At 46.3% G+C, this 23,789-nt stretch overlaps 1 protein-coding gene across 7 annotated transcripts in view; it reads right to left on the bottom strand.

Annotated features, from left to right (window-relative positions):
- The window catches only part of fam160a1a (family with sequence similarity 160 member A1a), a 225,551-nt gene that overhangs the window by 19,785 nt on the left and 181,977 nt on the right, over positions 1 to 23,789 (bottom strand). For all 7 annotated transcript variants that reach the window (XM_038791988.1, XM_038791989.1, XM_038791984.1 and 4 more), the window contains 3 exons: positions 14,011 to 14,213; positions 11,142 to 12,218; positions 3,409 to 3,587 (listed from right to left, as the gene is read on the bottom strand). In XM_038791988.1, coding sequence (XP_038647916.1) covers positions 3,409 to 3,587; positions 11,142 to 12,218; positions 14,011 to 14,213 — 1,459 coding nt within the window. The remainder of the gene's footprint in view (positions 1 to 3,408; positions 3,588 to 11,141; positions 12,219 to 14,010; positions 14,214 to 23,789) is intronic.

Genomic DNA, 23,789 nt, shown 5'->3' with positions numbered 1-23,789 from the left:
TTACACATTTAAATTGGTGATAAGGAATTCTTTTTTTCCCACTCAGGGTGTTTTGAGTCTTTAAAATTCTCTTCCTAAAAAGGCGCTGAAAGCAGAGTCTTTCAATATTTTTAAGGCAGAGGTGGATAGATTCTTGGTAAGAAAGGAGGTGATAGTTATCGAAGGTAAGCGAGGCAGATTTGAGGTTACTATCAGATCAGCTATGATCTTATTAAATGGCGGAGCAGGTTCAAGGAGCTGAATGGCCTACTGTCCCTTTTTGTATGTTCCCCGCTTAGGCATGCAGCCACTCAACGGCACACAATGCTGGCTGCACAAAATCATTTAAATTAGCAGGCAGCATGAGCTTTGAACACTTCCTGTTGGATTAATCAGGTATCATGATCCCCGTGTACATTTCTTAGCCATGGCATCTCTGCAATGATTCACTCTGGTGCTCTATGCCATTCAGAACAGGAAGATTATCACAGGGTTCAATTCCTAAATTGGATGATACCAAGGACAGCACGGTGGCACAGTGGTTAGCACTTCTGCCTCACGGCCCCAAGGTCCCAGGTTCAATCCCGGCTCTGGGTCGCTGCCCGTGTGGAGTTTGTACATTCTCCCCATGTGTGCGTGGGTTTCCTCCGGGTGCTCCGGTTTCCTCCCACAGTCCAAAGATGTGCGGGTTAGGTGGATTGGCCGTGCTAAATTGCCCGTAGTGTAAGGTTAATGGGGGGATTGTTGGGTTACGGGTATACGGGTTACGTGGGTTTAAGTAGGGTGATCATGGCTCGGCACAACATCGAGGGCCGAAGGGCCTGTTCTGTGCTGTACTGTTCTATGTTCTATGTTCTATGTGCAGGCTAGGTGGATTGGTCACACTAAATTGCCGCTTAATTGGAAAAAATGAATTGGGTACTCTAAATTTATTTTTTTTAAAGTTGGTTGATACCAGTTGGGAATGTGGGACACAGTGCCCTTGATGTTCCTGAAGGAAATGGAATATTGGATGATTTGTGCAGTATTCTTGTGCCAAATCACAGCTGGCTTAATTATGGTTAGGTTAATCTTTAAAGCAGTTTGTTGACACATTAAAGAAGTTGAGTGTTTCAGGTCTACCTTATAAAAATAATTATCTTTTATTGTCATAAGTAGGCTTATATTAACACTGCAATTAAGTTACTGTGAAAAGCCCCTAGTTGCCACGTTCCGGTGCCTGTTCGGGAATACCGAGGGAGAATTCAGAATGTCCAAATCACCTAACAGCACGTCTTTCGGGACTTGTGGGAGGAAACCGGTGCACCCGGAGGAAACCCACGCAGACACGGGGAGAACGTGCAGACTCTACACAGACAGTGACCCAAACGGGAATCGCACCTGGGACCCTGGAGCTGTGAAGCAACAATGCTATCCACTGTGCTACCGTGCGCCTGTCGACATTCCCTTGAGTTCAGGAGAGCCAGTTTCTCACGTAATGTATCCAAACATGTCCAGGAGTGAGCCCATACTGCCCAACCTCTAATTAAAATATATTAACATGGGGCACAACAAGACAACCTTCACCTTTCTGATCTCAGCTGGACATTTTGCCTTTTACAGGGTCTTCAAATATAATTCTTTGGTGTTCTTATTAGCAGATGGCAAAATACGTTCGTGATAAGGCCTGATGCATATTGTTAAAATGATTTTCTTTACAAAGAGCAAGTGAACATACAGAGGAGCAGTTGTAAACAAACATATTTTCTCAATTTGACTTGTCAAAAATGAGGAAATAAAAATGCCTTGACCCTTTCATTTCAAAACAAAAAGAGATGCCAGCTGGTGCTCCTTTTCAATTTTTCTTTCTCTTGAGGGAAAACTGAACTGTTGCATCTTCCCTTCCAGGCAAACTTATCCCCTGCCTATGTGTCTGTTTTTCTCCTTTTCTTTTCCCACAATCAAAGCGCTTCCCAAGAATGTAGCCCAGAGACCAGTCAATCAAACCAAACCAACCATCCATCTCTTCTGAATGTATCTCAGCAGACACTTCATGTGGGGGGGCACATGTGTAGAATCACCCCCCCCCCCCCGAATGTGTATGGGTGTTTGGTTAAGTCACCAGAGATACGGGGCAGCAGGGTGACAGTGGTTAGCACTGCTGTCTCACGGCGCCAAAGTCCCAGGTTCGCTCTGGCTCTGGGTCACTGTCCGTGTGGAGTTTGCACGTTCACCCCGTGTTTGCGTGGGTTTCGCCCCCACAACCCAAAGATGTGCAGGGTAGGTGGATTACCAACGCTAAATTGCCCCTTAATTGGAAAAAATGAATTGGGCACTCTAAATTAATTTTTTTTAAAGTCACCAGAGATAAAATAATGAAGGTGTTTCATATCTTAGTTACATTGTCAGGATAATTATCTCATTAGTGCATCAAATTCTCTTTTGTCTTAGTGGCGTTATATATCTGCGTACGCTCACTTTGTCTCAAGCCACAGTAAACATCTCCCATTCCCAGATTCTTTCCATGGAAAACAAAAATCAATAATCGCAAAATATATCATGTTAATCTTCCTGACCCTTTCCTCAATAAGCGCACACAGGAAAAAGTTGCAGAGGCTCAACTTCTGGGTTTCCACCACTTTGCTATTACCCTGGAATTTCCTGGGCTTTTTCTAGTGGACATTTAGTCTGCACTTACAGTGGACACAGTTGTGTGTGAACCACTTAAGTGAAGCGGGAGTGGGTGTTCTTAGTTACTGGAAGTATTCTGGGACCAGGTAAAAATTTAAATGGTCGAGGGCAGGAAAACCCTGTACTGGACTCGCACATCTCAAGAAAAAAAAGTTGGCAAGATAACAAATTCATAATTTAAATGAAAATTGGATAAATTACCAGAATTGAAATCACCAAAAAAAACCTTTTAAAACACCGGAAGAAAATGCCAGGTCTGTCCTCTCATAAAACTCCTTTAACGGTGGCACAGCGATTAGCACCTCTGCCTCACAGCGACAGGGACCCAAGTTCAATTCCGATCTTGGGTGACTGTCTACAGAGTCTGCACATTCTCCCTATGACTGCACGGCTTTCCTCTGGGTGCTCCGGTTTCCTCCCACAGTCCAAAGATGTACAGGTTAAGTGGATTGGCCATGATAAATTGCCCCTTAGTATCCAAAGATGTGCAGGTTAGGTGGGATTATGGAGGTAGTGTGGAGGGGGGTGGGCCTAGGTAGGGTGCTTGTTCAGAGGTGCAGACTCGATGGGCCGAAAGGCCTCCTTCTGCATTGTAGGGATTCTATGGTTCTAAGGAACAATCCTCTTCTCTCAACTGGAACTAGTGAAAGGGAACTTTTAGTACAAGGTCAAATCATGCAATTCGTTTGCTTTTAAATGCTGTTATTTAAAACTTCTAGATTATAAAACTTGGTGAAGCTCTGTTCACCACAGCTATACCTGATAGAGTGAGCGTACGCTGGGCTGAAAGACCATGTTTGTGTTGAGCAAGAAAGAACGGAGGAGGGGCTGTGGATAACAAGCCAGTTGAGAGACAATCCCTGTGAGCAGCAAGTTTACGTGCAATTCATTTTCCGGCATATTCTCCAGCTTGGACAATAAAACGCTGATGAATGGTCCTGTAAACAGAAAGGTCAAGTGAGTCAAGGGAAGATACTTATAGCAATCAGTCAATTACCAGCTTGACTGCCAGCGACACAAAGCACCTTTAACAGGTTGCCTGACTGTACTGTTCAAAAATCCTTCCTTAACAAAGAATTCACATCATTCCGCCTGGCTAGAACATGGAAAATGGGATAGTTGAGCATGGCACCAATGTAACTCTGTGGCTTAGGAACCTTACCTTAGCAGAAATCAACACATACGAGAAAATAAGTGACAAACTTAGGGGGGGGGATTCAATTTTCTGCATATAGATCAATAAGGAATCATTTTTGTTCAACAATGGTTTTTTTATACATTTAGAGTACCCAATTATTTTTATTTTTTTCAATTAACGGGCAATTTAGCGTGGCCTATCCACCTAACCTGCACATCTTTTGGGTTGTGGGGGTGAAACCGGCGCAGACACGGGGAGAATGTGCAAACTCCACACGGACTGTAACTCACGGCTGGGATTTGAACCTGGGTCCTCAGCGCCACAGTCCCAGTGCTAACCACTGCACCACTGTGTTGCCCTAATGTTTTTAATACAGACTTGATTGATCTCAACCAGCATTTACAATCGGTTTCAATGGTTCTCGGTCTATGGGGAGGAGAAATGGAAAGTTAAGCAATGTTCCCACTTCTGCCATGTCTGTTGGAACATGTTGAATGGCAGAACAGGCTGAACAAAGTACAGCATAGGAACAGGCCCTTCGGCCCTCCAAGCCTTCACCGATCATGATTCCTGTCTAAACTAAAACCTTCTGCACTTCCGGGATGCATATCCCTCTATTCCCATCCTATTCATGTATTCATCAAGATGCCTCTTAAATGTCGCTATTATACCTGCTTCCACCACTTCCCCGGCAACGAGTTCCAGGCACCCACCACCCTGTGTGTAAAAAAACCTTGCCTCGCACATCTCCTCTAAACTTTTCCCTTCATGCCTTAAACCTATGTCCCCTAGTACTTGACTTTACCACCTTGGGAAAAAGCGTCTGACTATCCACTCTGTCCATGCCCCTCAATTTTGTAAACCTCTTTCAGGTCGCTCCTCAACCTCCTTTGTTCCAGTGAAAACAATCCAAGCTTATCCAACCTCTATTCATAGCTGATACACTCCAGACCAGGCTACATCCTGGTAAACCTCTTCTGTACCCTCTCCAAAGCATCCACATCTTTCTAGTAGTGTGGTGACTAGAATTGTACACAATATTCCAAATGAGGCCTAACTAAGAATCTGTACAGCTGCAGCAAGACTTGCCAATTTTTATACTCAATGCCCCGATTGAAAGGCAAGCATGCTATGTGCCTCCTTGACTACCTTATCCACCGCATTGCAATTTTCAGTGATCTGTGGACCTGTATGCCCAGATCGCTCTGCCGGTCATTACTCCTTAGGGCTTTGCCACTTACTACATAATTCCCACCTATTTTAGACCTTCCAAAATGCATTACCTCACATTTGTCCAGATTAAACGCCATTTCGCTACCCAAATCTCCAGGCGACCTATTTCCTGCTGTATCCTCTTCGCTCTCCGTAACTCCGCCAATCTTTGTCTCGTCCACAAACTTACCAATCAGACCAGCTACATTTTCCTCCAAATCATTTATATATACTGTGAACAGCAAAGGTCCTAGCACCGATCCCTGCGGAACACTATTAGTCACAGCTTTCCATTCAGAAAAGCACTCTTCCACTACTATCCTCTGTCTTGTGACAGAGCCAGTTCTGTATCCGAGCCAGTTCCGTATCCACCTTGCCAGCTCAGCTCCCATCCTGTGTGACTTCACCTTTTGGATCAGTCTACCATGAGGGACCATGTCAAAGGCCTTACTGAAGTCCATATAGACAACATCCACTGCCCTACCTGCATCAATCATCTTTGTCACTTCCTCAAAAAATGGGATCAAGTTAGTGAGACACAATCTCCCCTTCACAAAACCACGTTGCCAATCGCTAATAAGTCAATTTATTTTCAAATGTGAGTAAATCCTGTCCCGAAGAATCTTTTCCAATAATTTCCCTACCACTGACATAAAGCTCACCAGCCTATAATTTCCTGGATTATCACTGCTGCCCTTCTTAAACAAAGGAACAAAGTTGACTAATATCCAGTCCTCTGGGACCTCCCAATGAGGATACAAAGATTTCTGTCAAGGCCCAAGGAATTTCTTCCCTTGCCTCCCCCAGTATTCTGGGTAGATCCCAACAGGCCCTGGGGACTTATCTACCATATTGCTTTTTAAGAGGCCCAACACCACCTCCTTTTTGATATTGACATGATCTAGAATATCTACATACCCTTCCCTAGACTCATCATCCACCACGTCCTTCTCTTTGTGAATACTGATGCAAAGTACTCATTTAGTACCTCGCCAATTCCTCTGGCTTCACACACAGATTCCCTCCTCAGTCCTCGAGTGGGCCAACCCTTTCCCTGGCTCGGAAAAGTTAATATGCAAGAACTGCAAGTGATTCAGGAAGTCAAATGGAATGTTGTTGTTGCAAGGGGGATGGAATTTAAAAGTAGGGATGTCTTACTACAATTGTGCAGGGCGTTGGTGAGGTACATCTCGAGTACAGTGTATAGTTTTTGTCTCCTTATTTAAGAAAGGCATTAGAAGAAGTTCAGTGAAGGTTCACGTGACTGATACCTGGGATGTAGAGTTAGCTTATGAGGAACGGTTGGACAGGCTGGTCCTTAATCTATTGGAGTTTAGAAGATTAAGAGATGATCTGATTGAAACATATAAAGATCCTGAGGGGAGTTGACAAGGTGGATGTTGAAAAGATGTTTCCCCTTGTGGGAGTTTAAAAGTAAGGGGTCTCCCATCAAAGGTGAAGATGAGAAGTATTATTTTCTCTCAAGTGGGCAGCGCAGTGATTCGCACTGCTCCCTCACAGCGCCAGGGATCCAGGTTCAATTCCAACCTTGAGTCACTGTCTGTGTGGAGTTTGTACGTTCTCCCCATGTTTGCGTGGGTTTCCTCCGGTTTCCTTCCACAGTCCAAAGATGTGCGGGTTAGGTGGATTGGCCATGATAAATTGCCCCTTAGTGTCCAGGGATGTGCAGGTTAGATTACGGGGACAGGGCGAGGTGGAAGGGGGAGCGGGTGGAGTGCTCTTTCGAATGGTCTGCGCGGACATAATGGGCCGAATGGCCTCTTTCTGCGCTGTAGGAATTCTATGGTTCTACCCTTTTGCTCTTTATGTATGTATAAAATGCCTCGGGATTCTCCTTAATCCTGTTTGCTAAGGACTTTTCATGACCCCTTTTAGCCCTCCTAACTCCTGGCTTACGTTCCTTCCTACTTTCTTTATATTCTTCAGGGGCTTTGTCTGTTCTCAGCCTTCTAGACCTTACGAATGCTTCCTTTTTGATTAGGCTCACAATATCCCTCGTTATCCAAGGTTCCTGAAACTCGCCATACTATCATTCATCTTCACAGGAATGTGCCGGGTCCTAAATACCAATCAACTGACATTTGAAAGACCCCCACATGTCAGATGTTGATTTACCCAAATCTAAATGTCAGTTCCTGTCTAATATTGTTGTAATTAGCAATCGCCCAATTTAGCACCTTCATCTGAGGACTACTCATCTTTATCTCCGAGTACCTTAAAACTTATGGAATTATGGTCACTATTCCTGAAACCGTCCCCTACTGAATCTTCGATCACTTTCACGTGTTGGACATTGGGAGAGGTCAGAATAATATAAACACCCAGCTGACAGTCCATGTCTCGACTCACATGGAAAATGACCAATTATAGGTCTAGTAATATATTTATAAAAGCAAGCAGCAGCATCTAATTTCTTACCACAGAAACATTTAATTTACCTTTTCAAAATTTTACTAACATTTAAAAATTGTGGAAATAAAGCCCAGATGAAATTCGCTTTTTAAAAAACAGTTAGTCCCAAACTGGTTCCAGAGTAACAGATATTAGTGGCTTGAATTGTCTGAACCACAGACATTCTGTACCCCCCCCATTGGGGAAGCATCTGGACAATTCCAGAGCCAGGATTTCTGGAACTATGACAGTGGGAAACGGCAATCATAAATAATACCTATAAGCACCAATATGCCCCTCAGGTCTAGCAACTGGATTATTTAAATGCAATGCAGCAACACAGACATAAGGGTGAGAGATGGTGGAACTGAAGGCAATGCTTCAATTAAGTGAATTACAGTCTCTTTACAATATGGGTGGAATTCTCCGCAGGAGACCAAATTCGTGAAGGCCGTCGTGAACTCGGCTGAGGTTCACGACGGCCGCGGAGCCCGCTCCCCGCACCTAATTCATCCCCACCCAGGGGGCTAGGAGCGGGCCTCCGTCTTTCTTGTCAGCGACCTCATCACGCCGAGAATGTGAAGTCATCCGTGCATGCGCGGTGCCGTCTTTCTCCACCGCCGCCCGGCAAGACGTGGTGGCTTGATCTTGCCGGGCAGCGGAGGGGAAAGAGTGCGTCCGTTTTGGATGCTGGCCCGACAATCGGTGGGCACCGATCACGGGCCTGTCCACTCCCGAGCACAGTCGCGGTGCTCCCGTCCAAATCGGGCCCCTAGATGCCCCAAACAGGCATCTGGCGCCCGTTTCACGAATGCAGCGACCAGGTGTGGTTGCTGCCGTGGTGAAACGGGCGTGAAGGGCCAGCCGTTCGGCCCCTCGGGAGGCCCTCCCACGATTCTCCCACACCACGTGGGGAGCAGAGAATTCCGCCCATAGATTTTAAAGATCATTGTAAAGCAATAGTGAACTCAATGGAACTGAAAAAATGCATTCAGAATGGATTTTGAATGTGGATGTTTTCAATGCTTCCTTTGCAATGTTAATTCAGTTTTATTTGAAGTTAGAGGTCCAATATTAAGGAGTTGGGCTACAGCAGGGGTGGGCAAACTTTTCCGTGCAAGGGCCACATTCAGAAATTCACAATTTTAAAGGGCCGCATAGTATATTAAGTAAACTAATTAATATTTTAAATAGCCAAAATAAAAGGTCTTTATAGAAAAAAAAGCACATTTATTTGAAAAACAAAGTAACTCAGTAAGTAACAGAACAATGTCAATGAGAATGATGCATCTGACTGATGCCATTTACCAGTTTGTTGAAATCAGGTGTCAAGTTGCTTGTGCTGATCCTTAACACTGACAGAAGCACAGCCTGGCCGAGTCAACGATAAAAACGCACGTAGTGGGGTGGATGAGTGGGGCTACCTTATTGGTCGGTTTAGTTGGGTGTGCGACCAATAGGAGTCCAGGTTACAAACAATAATAAGGCTTATTGTTTGTAATCTGGACTCCTATTGGTCGCACACCCAACTAAACCGACCAATGAGACAACCCCACTCATCCACCCCACTACGCGCGTTTTTATGCGGCCCACCAATGAGGTGCCCGGAATCATAACCGGCATTTTTGAAAAGCCGCCGGGGAAAAGCCGCTGAAGTAAATGCGCTTATTCAATAAGCGCATTTACTTCAGCGGCTTTTCCCCGGCGGCTTTTCAATAATGCCGGTTATGATTCCGGGCACCTCATTGGTGGGCCGCATAAAAACCTTTGTCGGGCCGCATGCGGCCCACGGGCCGTAGTTTGCCCACCCCTGGGCTACAGTATATTCTTGCTTCCAAATTTATATGTCGAATTCCCAAAGCTTACAGAAAAAGAAAATTGTTCCCCTTCTCATCTCTGAAGGATTTCCTGACTGCACGATGTTTCGTAACACTACCGGAGTGGTTAATGAATATGGTGGATATTTGAGGCCCCAACACAGATTCTTGCAGACAACAGTGGTCACACCATGCCAGTTAGAGTACCTGCCCATTATTTCGACTCTGTCCCCTTAAGCTCAGTCAATTCCATAACTAGGTAAATAATTAAATAAATTAGGGCAGCAGGGGGGGGCAGCGTGGTGGCGCAGTGGTTAGCATTGCTACCTCACGGTGCCGAGGTCCCAGGTTCGATCCTGGCTCTGGGTCACTGTACGTGTGGAGTTTGCACATTCTCTCGTGTTTGCGTGGGTTTCGCCCCCACAACTCAAAGATGTACAGGGTAGGTGGATTGGCCATGCTAAATTGCCCCTTGATTGGAAAAAATGAATTGGGTACTCTAAAAAAAATTTTTTAAAAATAATAATAATTAAATAAATGATCTGGTCTTTTGTCTTTGTGGTGTGCAGGACCTCGGTGTTTGCCTACAAAACAGTTACTTTGAAAGTAAACCATTCTTTATGATTTCCCGAGGTGCTATATAAATCCTTGCCCTCTACGTCATACAGCTGGTTGCGTTCTCCTGATTTTCAAAAAATCCATTCATGGGATATGGGTGTCGCTGGCTAGGCCAGCAATTGTTGCACATCCCTAAGTGCCCCTCAATGGAATGCCTTGCTTGGCCATTTCAGAGTGCAGTGAAGAGTCAACTACATTGCTGTGGGTCTGGAGTAGACCAGAACGGGTAAGGATGGTAGATTTCTTTCCCCAAAAGACATTAGTGAACCAGATGGATTTTGTATGGCGATCAACAACGGATTCATGGTCACCATTAAGACTTGAAATTCTAGATGTTTTTTTTGTTGAATTCAAATTTCACCATCTGCAGTGGCGGGGTTCATTTCAAGTTTAGATTCACAATAAACTTTATGAGAATATGCCTTTCCAAGACATTCACCTTGACATTGTCTTATTGATTATTTGCTCGATTTCAATCCTTTAACTTATCCTTCTGTTTGAACACTTTAATCTAAACAGTTAGAAACTACATCAGCCATGACTGTTGGAGTTCTGGAAGCTCATTTTCATTCAGATCAAGGTTCAAACTGGAGATGTACCCTGTTTGTATGACTTTGAAACTCAATGAATTGAAAGAAATTAAAAAGCTCTGGATTTATGTTGCAACTTTCTTGAACATCTCAGAATGTTCAAAAGCAGTTTACAATTGATCAAGTACTTTTTTTTTTTTAAAGTGCATTTACTGTGGTATAATAGGAAATTTGACTGCAAGTCTGCATTGAGCAATGTTCCATAAACATCACCGAGAATCTGTGTTTATTGAGTAATAAATATTGACCAGGCCACTGGGAAGGGTGCCCTGCACATCTCCAAATAGCGCCAAGAGATGTGTTACATCCACTCGAGAGGACAGACGAGCCTTCAGTTTATCATCTCATCTAACAGTCATTACCTCCTCCAACAATGCAACACTCCTTCAGCATTGCATTGGAGTGTCAGAGGTGCATTGGAGTGTCAGCTTAGATGTTGTGATCTCAGCTCTGCAGTTGAACTTGAACCCATAATTGTTCTGACTCCAAAGCAAGAGTGCTACAGGAGATGCCTAAATAAACTCACTGAAGCATTGGAATGGCCAATGATGGTTTCCACATGCATGAAGCTTGGACGTAGACAAATTGCACCCTGTTCTGTTCCCCTATTTCTACAATTCCGATACAAACATGCATATTAGAAGTAGGAGTAGACCACTTGGCCCTGCGGGCCTGCTCTGCATTAAATAAAATCAACAAAATTACCTGTGAATGGAGCTCCATGTATTCTAGCAGGATTATTGTGATACATCAGGTGAACCTTTGGACCAAATGGAAAAGTTATATTGTCAGAAAGAGAGGGATCAGAAAACTTCTCAAAATCATCTTCCTCTTCTGTAGGAGTGCTGGGTTCAGATGGGTTCTGCTTCAGTATCGCTGAGTCACCAGGATTAGAGTTTAGCTTTGCAAGAAGATCCTGATACTGCGAAAGGAAATCATCAGTTTCAACATTCAAGGTGTGCTGGTTGGAGCACTTGGACTCCGTGTTTGATACATGTAAATGGTCTTCCTGTTTCTTTTCCATTTGTGCAGGTCCCTGACCTGAATGCTCCATTTCTGTGCCCAGCTCAGGTTCTATGCTCTCAGTGGTCTGTTTCTCTGAAGCAATGTTCCTTGATATGCTCTGCAATGTCCTATTGGCAGGCCCATCATTCGTCAGTGTTTTCTGATCTGTGCTTTTCACAGAAGCTGATCTTTTAACATTTTTGGAATCACTTTCAACATTATCCTGAGTATCTTTTTCTGCACAGAGTCGATAAACCATAACATCATCATGAAAATCTGATTCCTCAATGTAAGAGCCTCTAATGAGCATTAATGCACTTTTCTTCATCTCCTGAATGTGCTTGGGAGGATCTACTGGTTGTGTACTGTTCCCAGTGTCTTGCTTAACTGAAAAAGGTAAGTAAGGCTGCACAGAGTCTTCATCGGACCCTGGGGACATTCCAGTGTCGTAGCTGTTATCCCATTCCAGGTCCAGTTGCATCCTTTCCCTGGTGGAACTGGACTTCAACCTAGTCCTCCTGAGGACAGAGTTGTGATGGCCTTTACCTGATGTTTTACTATTGAGTTTGCTGGTGTCCTCTGACAATACCAAGGAAACAACTTCAGTATCTGGATTTTCCCCATCGTAAGGTGCAGACCACACTCTACACTTTTTCATACAGGTAGTGATGTTCACCCGAGCCTCCCACAGGTACTGCAGGTAACTGATATCTAGTGGTTTTCGGAGTCTGGTCCAATCACCTGGAATTTGTGCACATTCCATAATTTCCTCAGAACCTGAAAGAAAATGGGACTGAAGTCAATACTATGGAAAACATCTAGTGATAAAGAATCTGTACGGTGTGCATTTTTAAAAAAAACCTTATTTGATTCTCCCCAAAATTTTCTTTCCACTTTTCTGAAAATGCTTCCTCAAGTGGGTGACACTCCCATCGACACCAGGCATCCTCGGCTACCTCAATTAGGTACAAGTCTAGGGGCAGCACGGTGGCACAGTGGTTAGCATTGCTGCCTACGGCACTGAGGACCTGGGTTCGAATCCCGGCCCTGGGTCACTGCCCGTGTGGAGTTTGCATATTCTCCCCGTGTCTGCGTGGGTTTCACCCCCACAACCCAAAGATGTGCAGGATAGGTAGATTGGCCACTCTAAATTGCCCCTTAATTGGAAAAAATAATTGGGTACTCTAAATTTAAAAAAAAAAATTATGTACAAGTCTAGATTGTTTCCAGCACTAGACATGTGTACCAAAAACCAAGGGGAGGTCAAGTAACCTCTTCTCAGAACCTGCCAGGACTCTTAAAAAGGACATTTTGTTGAACTGACCACTAGAAGGCGTGCCAGAGCAGCTCCAGGAAACAGGCTTCCTGATGCATGGAGTGCCTGGCTTCCAATTCTGCCGCTCCTTCAAGATACAATAGAAATCTAAAACTTATTGTGTAATGAACCGGCTAGCTTCAACTATCTGTGGCACATGCTTTGAGCATTAAATTGACCAGTAACTGACATATGGGTCCCATGATGTGGAGATGCCGGCGTTGGACTGGGGTGAGCACAGTAAGAAGTCTTACAACACCAGGTTAAAGTCCAACAGGTTTGTTTCAAACACGAGCTTTCGGAGCACGGCTCCTTCTTCAGGCTCTTCAGGCTTCTTCACCTGAAGAAGGAGCCGTGCTCCGAAAGCTCGTGTTTGAAACAAACCTGTTGGACTTTAACCTGGTGTTGTAAGACTTCTTACTGTGACATATGGGTGGCATGGTAGCACAGTGGTTAGCACTGTTGCTTCACAGCGCCAGGGTCCCAGGTTCGACTCCCGCTTGGGTCACTGTCTGCGTGGACTCTGCACGTTCTCCCTGTGTCTGTGTGGGTTTCCTCCGGGTGCTCTGGTTTCTTCCCACAAGTCCCAAAGGACGTGCTGTTAGGTAATTTGGACATTCTGAATTCTCCCTCTGTGTACCTGAACAGGCGCCAGAACGTGGCGACTAAGGAATTTTCACAGCAACCTCATTGCAGTGTTAGATTATTACTAAAGATTATTATATAATCAAGCTTATTGTGTTCGTTACTATAACTACATACTTTAGAAAAATAAAGTGTGTAGTGAACCTTGTTCACAAATAAGGAATATTTCTACACTTAAAAAAGTTCAGATTAGCAGAATTGATTGTAAAATAAACAAAAACAGGGTTTCAGGAAGTTTAAAAGGACTAACAAGGGATAAGTGGCATCTCACAGTAATACATGCTGGGACCGTCACTAACATAATTGGTTGGAGTCAGAAACAAAAAAAAATGCGTCTGCAAGATTGGAGTCTCCTGAATGTGATTCTACATAACTTCATGAACCCACCAATTCAATCCTATCTGAGTCACCTCGAACGCAAAGGATAAATTCAGCCTGTTTAGAAAGAAATATCAGCTGTCACCACCTCCTTGTGGCCATTTAGGTTGTTTTCATTGTACGGTAAATAACCTCTGTAGAGAACGCAATGCCAATTTCGCAAATGGGTGCAAATCTTTACACGACACATGATTGAATAAAACGATATGCCAAGAAAAAATTAACTTCTACCTGCACTGACAGTGTGGGATGGAACAGTGATCTTTGATCCCAGGAAGTATTCACCCTCATGTTCGCCACGGATTATCCGGATACCGGAATTACAGCAGGCTGGAGTTAAGGCAAGCAACTTGGCAGCAGACGCGGAGTAGCAGTCTCTTTCCCTCACGGCCCCACGCTGGCTCAACATCATGTGATTACATGGTATCAAGTATCTGTAACAGCCAAGCCCTTTAATTAGTGATGTTGGGATAATTCCAAATTAGCTGTGAAATATGGCGATAATGTTCTATTTATACAGTGCCCTCCAGGCTCCAGCAGTGGTGGGCGACCTAGGCTAGTGAATGGGCCGCATGAGTGGCCCTCCTTCGTTTCAGTGGACTGCAAGATGGAGATTGGGCATGTTCACTAACCATGACCCCATGAATAAGACTGGATACATTTCATATCCACTGATTATTTTATAACAAGTTATAGAAAATGCTGAATCATCATATATTAATAGAAATATCAACTTCAAATGCTAAAAAAATAAATATTTACACTTCGATTGGACGCAGGGCACAGCTCCCAGAGACAATGTTGTGTGCACTCAGCGCACACCTTACTTCACATGCACTTGCTTTACGTGTGTGTCACTATAGTTATCCTGGTAGGAAAAAAACTATGTGGATGGAATGTGGCAGCCCTCGCGTAGGCAATGGTCAACAAAAGGTCCTGTGGGTCATGCCTGATAGGCTGCATGTCGCCCCTGATGTATTAGGCAGGTTGGTTCGATGTGGACTGCACTCGATGCAGGGAAGTTAGAAACAGACGTTTAACACTGGAGAAGATCCAACACTGTTTTAATCAATTATAGAACTGCTATACATATTCAGCTGTGGGTCGACACTATACTGATCTGACTGGTGACCTAGTAGTAGCCTGACCAGACTTACTAGCTACCGCATGGTGTTTGCACTTGCTAGCTCGTGGATTCTGACTGTCTCAGTGGCTGGGACCCGAGAGAGCGGGAAACCTAGTGCCCTCTGGCTTTATAGTGGTAGTGTCCTGTCTCGTGATTGGTTGTTCTGTGTTGTGTGCTTATCCTATGTGTCAATCACTGCCTGTCTGCATCTCATTATATACATGAGTGGATATTATGACATTTCCCACCTTTTATTAGTTAAATAAATACTGAGGTATGTATACGTGTATATATATATATATATAAATGCCTGACTATATACAAATGGTGCTTGAACAAACATATATACATGGGAAGGTGTCGATAGTGCAGAAACATAGCAAACGAAGCAATATTTACAAAGGTTAAATCGATGAATTCAGTCACAAAATTTACAAAAGTTCAGTCTACAGATTCAGTATTTGTGGTGGGCAACAAATTCTTGTTGATCGCTGCAGAGGTGGATCAGGAGCCGCCTGCACGTGGATAGGCGGGATCGCTGCCATCGCAGTGGTCGCGTGGGCCGGCAGGATCGCTGGCAGATCGGTGGCCTCGTGGCAGGGTGCGTCCGGAGGAAGTATGATGGCCAGCGGAGCACTGCAGTCAGATGGTGGGCGTGGAACTCTTTGCAATGCCCGTCTGTTGCGCCGTAGCGGGGAGCCATCAGCCATGCGGACAAGGAAAGACCTTGCGGAAACTTGTTTGACAACAACAGCTGTGGCTGACCAGCTGCCCTCAGGCAACTGGACGCGAACATGATCGGCTGGAGCCAGCTCCGGTAGATCCGTGGCCTGAGCATCATATGTGGTCTTCTGTTGCGCCCGGGACTGGTGCATTTCTCGGAAAGCCGTGAGGTGGTCAAGGTCTGGAACATGGATGGCTGGAACTGTGGCCCTCAGAGTGCGATTCATGAGCATCTGCCTTGGAGACAACCCAGTGGACAGTGGGGTTGCCCTGTATGCCAGCATCGCCAGGTTGAAGTCGGAGCCTGAGTCTGCACTATACTGAATCCCCCATAGCGGCAGGAGTGGGAAGGTTGGTACATGTCTACGCAGAAAGTCTCGCACTATACTGATCTGACTGGAGACCTTGTAGCCTGACCAGACTTACTAGCTACCGAATGGTGTTTGCGCTGGCTAGCTTGTGGACTCTGACTGTCTCAGTAGCTGGGTCCAGAGAGAGCGGGAAACCTAGTGCCCTCTAGCTTTATAGTGGTAGTGTCCTGTCTGGTGATTGGCTGCTCTGTTCTGTGTGCTTACTGGTCATCCTGTGTGTCAATCACTGCCTGTCTGCATCTCATTATATACATGAGTGGATATTATGACAGCCCCCAGCCCCGAGGTTGCCCACCACTGGACTACATCATTGCCAAAGGTCCTAGCAGAGGTAACCTTGGTTTTTTTTAATATGTGGGCATCGCTGGCTCGACCAACATTTATTGCCCATCCCTAGTTACCCTCGAGAAGGTGGTGGTGAGCTGCCTTCTTGGACCGCTACAGTCCCTGAGGTGCAGGTACACCCACAGTTCGGGAGAGAGTTCCAGGATTTTGACCCAGTGACACTGAAGGAATGGCACTATATTTCCAAGTAAGAATGGTGAGAATCTTGGAGGGAAACCTCCAGGTAGAACATAGAACAGTACAGCACAGAACAGGCCCTTAGGCCCTCGATGTTGTGCCGAACCATGATCACCCTACTCAAACCAACGTATCCACCCTATACCCGTAACCCAACAACCCCCCCCTTAACCTTACTATTAGGACACTACGGGCAATTTATCATGGCCAATCCACCTAACCCGCACATCTTTGGACTGTGGGAGGAAACCGGAGTACCCGGAGGAAACCCACGCACACACGGGGAGGACGTGCAGACTCCGCACAGACAGTGACCCAGCCGGGAATCGAACCTGGGACCCTGGAGCTGTGAAGCATTTATGCTAACCACCATGCTACCGTGCTGCCCTTAGGGGTGGTGGTGGTATTCCCAGGTATTTGTTGATCTTGTCCTTCTAGACCAGGGGTGTCAAACTCAAATACACCGTGGGCCAAAATTTAAAAATCGGGACAAGTCGAGGGCCGGACTGGTTCAATGTTTTTTTGCAAAACTTATTGAAATGAACTTATTGAACCTGGAACTAATAAAGCTTAGGTTATTGCCTATAAAAACAACATTAAATATTAAATAAATAAAAAAATTAGTTGCATTTATTTCTTATTGCTTTATCTGGAGCTTTTCCAGAGTAATTTCTAATGAAAACATTTTTCCACAGGCCAACACTTTGTGATTCACACTATACCTGAATAAACTCGGCATCAGCCATATCATACGCCATAGGCGCTTCAATTGCTGGGGCCAGCTTTAATAGTAATTAGATATTATTAGGGCAGCACGGTGGCCTAATGGTTAGCACAACCGCCTCACGGCGCTGAGGTCCCAGGTTCGATCCCGGCTCTGGGTCACTGTCCGTGTGGAGTTTGCACATTCTCCCCGTGTCTGCGTGGGTTTTGCCCCCACAACCCAAAAATGTGCAGAGTAGGTGGATTGGCCACGCTAAATTGCCCCTTAATTGGAAAAAATAATTGGCTAATCTAAATTTTAAAAAAATAAATTAAAATTAAAAAAAAGTAATTAGATATTATCTCGCGGGCCAAAGATAATTCCACCGCGGGCCGGATTTGGCCCGCGGGCCTTGAGTTTGACATATATGTTCTAGACGGTAATGGTCATAGGTTTGGAAGGTGCTGCCAAAAGAACATAGGTGAGCAGGATTCCTCACCTCTGACCCGCTCTGGTAGCCACAGTATTTATGTGGCTAGTCCAGTTCAGTTTCTCGTTAATGGTAACCCCAAGGATGTTGGTCGTGGGGAATTCTGCGATTGTAATGCCATGGGGCGAAGAATAAATGTAGAATACGTCCATTAGAGGCAACAAAACACTCTTGAAATGAAATGTCACTCCCTGTCTGTAACCTAAAGTACTAATTCAACTGCAAGCTACTGATATTTGCTGCAATGTTTGGTTTCAGTTTGCCATTTGGATCTGCAAGCAGGAGGATCCTCATGGCTTAAAAATATAGGGCAACAAGGCACTTCTAATGTAAACTGGGCGACTCAGTCCCCCCCCCCCCCCAAAACCAGCACAATCACTGAATAAGGTAGGAAGGGAAAGAAGGTAAAAGTACCCTTCTTCCTCTTCAGGGATTTTTTTTCTCCGACCAATTGTAAATTTATTTAATTTAAAAGATGCATCATCATCCCGAGATTGAAACTTGTCAGAACTGGCTCACAGGTACACCTGCACCTTCAGAATAATTAATTTCTAAATTGTTTCAAAGATACAGATCCTTTTAATTGTTCAAATGTACCGTGAAACTTACAGCAGACTCTATATCAACAATAATGAGGAACCGTAAATCCCATGGAATTTTCAACTGCAAGAAAAATCTGCATTTATATTTATATACTGACAAAATGGAACCCCCTGTCATTGCCCTTCTGTTAGGGGGGCTAAGACCTCAAACTCTTTTTAATATATATATATATCAGCATGGCTAATTTAGAATCGTTTTGAAAAACTGGACAAAGGCTTTAAAATGACTGGAGCCATAGCTGGCCATGACCTAAACAAAACAAACGGTCTGGCATTTAGAGAAACTGACACCTCACCGTCTCCAAAGAGAGAGCCAATGACCCTCATTATTGCAGAGACCAAACTCCAAGGTAATTGTTCAATGGCCATTTACATTTCTTTGGTTAGTTCTGGCCAATGGAGATGACCAATCTCTGCTAGTACAAATAACCTGGAAACCTCTTCAAATTCTTTATGGTTGAAACATTACCAATCTCAAGAATTAAGACCAAGGAATATACATATTTTTCCAAAACAAAGTGGAGTGGTGGGAGGCACATGACTATCTCCCCCCCCCCCCCCCCCCCCACTCCCCACAAGCTAATGGACCATCTAGCATTGCCTTGTGTGGCTGCCAAGCTTGGACTGCTATTTTCCATTGGGCAGGCAGACAATGTCTGTCCAGGTTTGAATACCTGGCTCCCTACCTACACTGTTTCTACTAGAATTTCTGTATCAGCACCTGCATGACTAATCCACCTCTATGTGCCTATCTCATCATGGAAGTCATCTCTACTGGAAAAATGAATTATCCAGCATCAGTCTTCAACCTGCTGACTCTGTGAAAGGATACATTATTGGACTTGATTCTGGATTCACGAGAAACAATAATTATTTTGTCTGTGGTCTTTGCCTTGTACCTCTCTTGTATGAATGAACAGAAGGCCACATTGCTCCCCTCCTCATGTTTGAGTGTGTGTAAATCAACTAACCCTTTTAGTTCATCTTATTTCAAGTTTGCTGTGGGGTTAACAGAAAATTGGATCACACTAAAACTGAGGAGTTGGGAAATACTCCATCGCTTAAATAGGGAGAAATCAAAAAGCAAAAACACCTTTGGGTGGATTCTCCCCCTTTCCGATGGGGCGGGCCGTATTGACGGCAATGAGTGGCGTGAACCACTCCGGCGTCGGGCCGTCTGGAAGGTGCGGAACCCTCCGCATCTTCGGGGGCTAGGCCGGCGGCGGCGGGGTTGGTGCTGCGTCAGCCGGCGCGGAAGGGCTTGGCACCGCGCCAACCAGCACCGAAGGGCCCCCGCTGGCTGGCGCGAGTTGGCACATGCGCGGGAGCGCCAGCATGTGCTGGCGTCATCCCAACGCATGTGCAGGGGAGGTTCTTCTCCGCGCCGGCCATGGCGGAGGTTGACAGAAGCCGGCCCAGAGGGAAAGAGTGCCCCCACGGCACAGGCGCACCCGCGGATCGGTGGGCACCCCCCCCCCCCCCGGGATCAGATCCCCCGAGCACTCTGCAGGCCACCCATAGAGCCAGAACCCACCGGTACGGACCTGGTTTGATTTCCGTCGGTGAGACTGGCCGAAAACAGGTGGTCGCTCGGCCCTTCGCGGAGCGGAGAATCGCTGGGGGTCCACTGCCAACGGCCCCCGACCGGCGCGGCGCGATTCCCACCCCCGCCAAAACCCCGGCGTCAGAGAATTCGGCAGTCAGCATCGGGTGGGATTCACGCCGCCCACCCGCCGATTCGCCGACCCGGCGGGGGGTCAGAGAATCCCGTCCTTTACATGTGGTGACAGGAGAAATTAATGCCGTTTAGATTAAAGGCCCTCCCGTCCTTAACACTGACCAGCTTCTAAGGTGCAAGTCTGTCTCAGTTATACTGTGGAACAGAACTGGCAACAATGGATTGACTGGGTTCGTTGAGGACAGGCAGTTGGTGGCCAATGTAAGAAGGCTGTGATCATGATGCCCCCGGAGAGTAGGGAGGTGGAGGTAGTGGTCGCGATGGATGCGGAGAAAGCTTTTGACCAGGTTGACTTTATTTATGGGAGGTTCTGGAGGGGTTCGGATTTGGGAGGGGCTTTATTGACTAGGTTAGGTTGCTGTACCAGGCTCCTGTGGCCAAGCGTACGGATGAACAGGACGACTACGGACTTTCTAAGACTGTACCAGGAGACGAGACAGGGATGCCCCCTCTCCCCACTGCTGTTTGCGCTGGCTATAGAGCCGCTGGCAATTGCTCTGAGGGCCTCTGGAAGGGGCTGGTCCATTGGGGGGGGGGGGGGCGAGCACAGAGTTTTGCTGTATGCGGACGACCTGCTTTTGTATGTTTCGGGTCCATTTGAGGGGATGGAAGAAATTATGGGAATTTTAGGGGATTTTGGCTGGTTTTCGGGGTATAAGCTTAATATGGAGAAGAGCGAAATGTTTGTGGTCCAGGCGAGGGGTCAGGAAAGGCGACTTGTGGAACTACCGTTTAGAGTGTTAGGGGACAGTTTCAGATACCTAAGTATCCAAGTGGTGCGGGATTGGGACCGGCTACATAAATTGAACTTGGCCCAGTTGGTGGATCAGATGAAGGAGGATTTCTGGAGATGGGATGCGCTCCTGTTGTCTCTGGTGGGCAGAGTTCAAACGGTGAAAATGACTGTCCTCCCGAGATTCCTGTTTGTCTTTCAATGTCTCCCCATCTTCATTTTTAAGCGGGTCCTTAAAGTTATAGTGGGCTTTGTATGGGGGGGGGCAAGTCCCCACGAGTGAGGAGGGTAATGCTTGAGCGGAGTCGGGGGGAGGGTGGGCTGGCGCTGCCGAACTTTAGCAATTATTACTGGGCGGCTAATATAGCCATGACTAGGAAGTGGCTGTTTGGGGAGGGGGGGGGGGGGGGGGGGGGGTCATCATCAAGGGTGTGTATGGAGGCGAATTCTTGCAGGGGCACAAGTCTGGCGGCGCTGGTAACTGCGCCTCTGCCGTTCTCGCCGGCGTAGTACTCCGCCAGCCCCGTGGTGGTCACAGCCCTGAGCGTCTGGGGGCAGTGGAGGAGACATGTGGGAGCAGTGGGAGCATCGGTCTGGTCACCAATCTGCAATAATCACTGGTTTGCCCCAGGGAGGATGGACGGGGGGTTCCGAAATTGGCGGAGAGCAGGGATTGAGAGGATGGGGGACTTGTTTATAGAGGGGAGCTATCAAAGTATGAGGGCTCTGGAGGAGAGGTTTGCATTGGCGTGGGGGAAATGAATTGCATTTTCTGCAGGTGCGAGACTTTCTGCATAGACAGGTACCAACCTTCCCATTCCTGCCGCTATGGGGGATTCAGGATAGGGTAGTGTCTAGAGGATGGAGAGGAGAGGGGAGCGTTTCTGACATTTATAAGGAGCATATGGGATCAGAGGAGACGCAGACCGTGGAGCTGAAGTGAAAGTGGGAGGAGGAGCTGGGGGGAGAGATAGAGGAGGGCCTTTGAGCGGACGCGTTGAGTAGGGTCACAACGTATGCTCAGCCTGATTCAATTCAAGGTCGTGCACAGGGCTCACATGACATTGGCCCGGATGAGCAGATTCTTCGGGGTGGAGGACAGGTGCGCAAAACGTGCGGGGGATGGGCCGGCAAACCATGTCCACGTGTTTTGGACATGTCCAAAGCTGAGGGGATTTTGGCAGGGGTTTGCGGACGTCATGTCCAAGGTATTAAATACAAGGGTGGCATGGAATCCAGAGGTAGCGATTTTCAGGGTGTCACAGGATCCGGGAATCCAGGAGGAGAAAGAGGCAGATGTTCTGGCCTTTGCTTCCCTGGTAGCCCGGAGACGGATATTACGAACATGGAGGGATTCAAGGACCCCGAAGTCAGAGACCTGGCTATCGGACACGGCTAGCTTTCTCTGCCTGGAAAAAATTAAGTTGGCCATGAGAGGGTCATTGTTTGGATTCATTGGAGGTGGCAACCATTCATCGACTTCTTCGCAGAGAATTAATCGTCAGCAGAACGTGGGGGGGGGGGGGGGGGTTAGGTTAGCGTCGATTAGGGGGTTAAGTAATGCCAAAAAAAACCTCAATAAAATGTTTATTAAAAAAAACCCAATGGATTGACTGCACAAAAGTTGTGGATGTAATTTAAAGCAATGGCCCATTTCGCAATTCATATGTACACCTTATGAGTCTATACACCTGCCTGGGCTAAAGGTCCATGTAGGAACAATATGCCAGCAAACGTTGCATTAATAGCTTTTAGCTAGGTTGATTTTTCAGTCCACCCATGTGGCCAATTGTAAAATGGCAGGCCTGATATGATCCACTGGTAGGAGCTGTTTAGCTTTGCCACAAGCAGCACTTTCCAATGGAAACATTCAGTGAATCTATCAGCCAAGGAGAGATTTGGTGCCTTTATGGATGAAGCTGGTTTTAAGAAGCAAATTTGTGACAGAAAATGGGCTTGAATGGAATGTTTCTGCAACAATCATAAGCAATAGTACACAACAGTTTAAAACAGAAATGACCATAAAATGGATGTATGGAAGATTGTTAACTTCCTGCTAACAGATCTGCCTCTTACCCAAAATGAGAAAACAGTAAGCTTTTCTTATAAACCCACGTATTAGCTTTTCTGCTACTAATTTTTCAGAGTCAACGCATGCAACTTAATCTTTTATAAAGGAAGATCAATTTTAGAATTAATACACAATACAGCTGAATAAATTACTAATGATCCCTACTGATATTACACCAGACTTGCAGATTGTATGTAGAAGTTCTATGCAAATGGCCACTGATGCATAATGAAAACAACCAGTACACGGGTGTACATTAATTGTGTGATCGTCCTGGCGCTGCCCAACCTTCTGGGGTACTATTGGGCGGCCAATGTGTCAATGGTGCGTAAATGAGTGATGGAGGGGGGAGGGGCGGCGTGGAAAAGAATGGAGATGGCGTCATGTAGAGGTACGAGCCTGGGTGCCATGGTAACGGCACCGTTGCCGCTCTCCCCTAAGAGGTTTACCACGAGCCCAGTGGTGGCGGTGACCCTAAGAATCTGGGGACAGTGGAGACGGCATCGGGGAGAAACAGGGGGCTCGATGGAGGCTCCACTGGGTGGCAACCATCGGTTCATCCCGGGGAACACGAATGGGGGATTCAGGGGGTGGCAAAGGGCGGGCATCAGCAAATTGAGGGACCTGTTTATTGGCGGGAGGTTTGCGGGCCTGGGGGAACTGGAAGATAAATTTGGCCTTCCCCAGGGGAACATGTTCAGATACCTGCAGGTAAAGGCGTTTGCTAGGCGACAGGTAGAGGGATTCCCTTTGCTGCCCTCGCAGGGGACGATGGCAGAGTGCTTTCGGGGGTGTGGGTAGGAGAGGGGAAGGTGTCTGACATCTATAAGGTAATGCAGGAGGTGGAGGAGTCGTCAGTGGAGGAGCTGAAGGCTAAATGGGAGGAGGAACTCGGGGAGCAGATAGAGGACGGGACTTGGGCGGAGGCCTT

This window comes from Scyliorhinus canicula, chromosome 3, assembly GCF_902713615.1.
Source record: "Scyliorhinus canicula chromosome 3, sScyCan1.1, whole genome shotgun sequence".
Lineage (NCBI taxonomy): Eukaryota > Metazoa > Chordata > Chondrichthyes > Carcharhiniformes > Scyliorhinidae > Scyliorhinus > Scyliorhinus canicula.
This window is presented reverse-complemented; position numbering and strand designations above follow the sequence as displayed.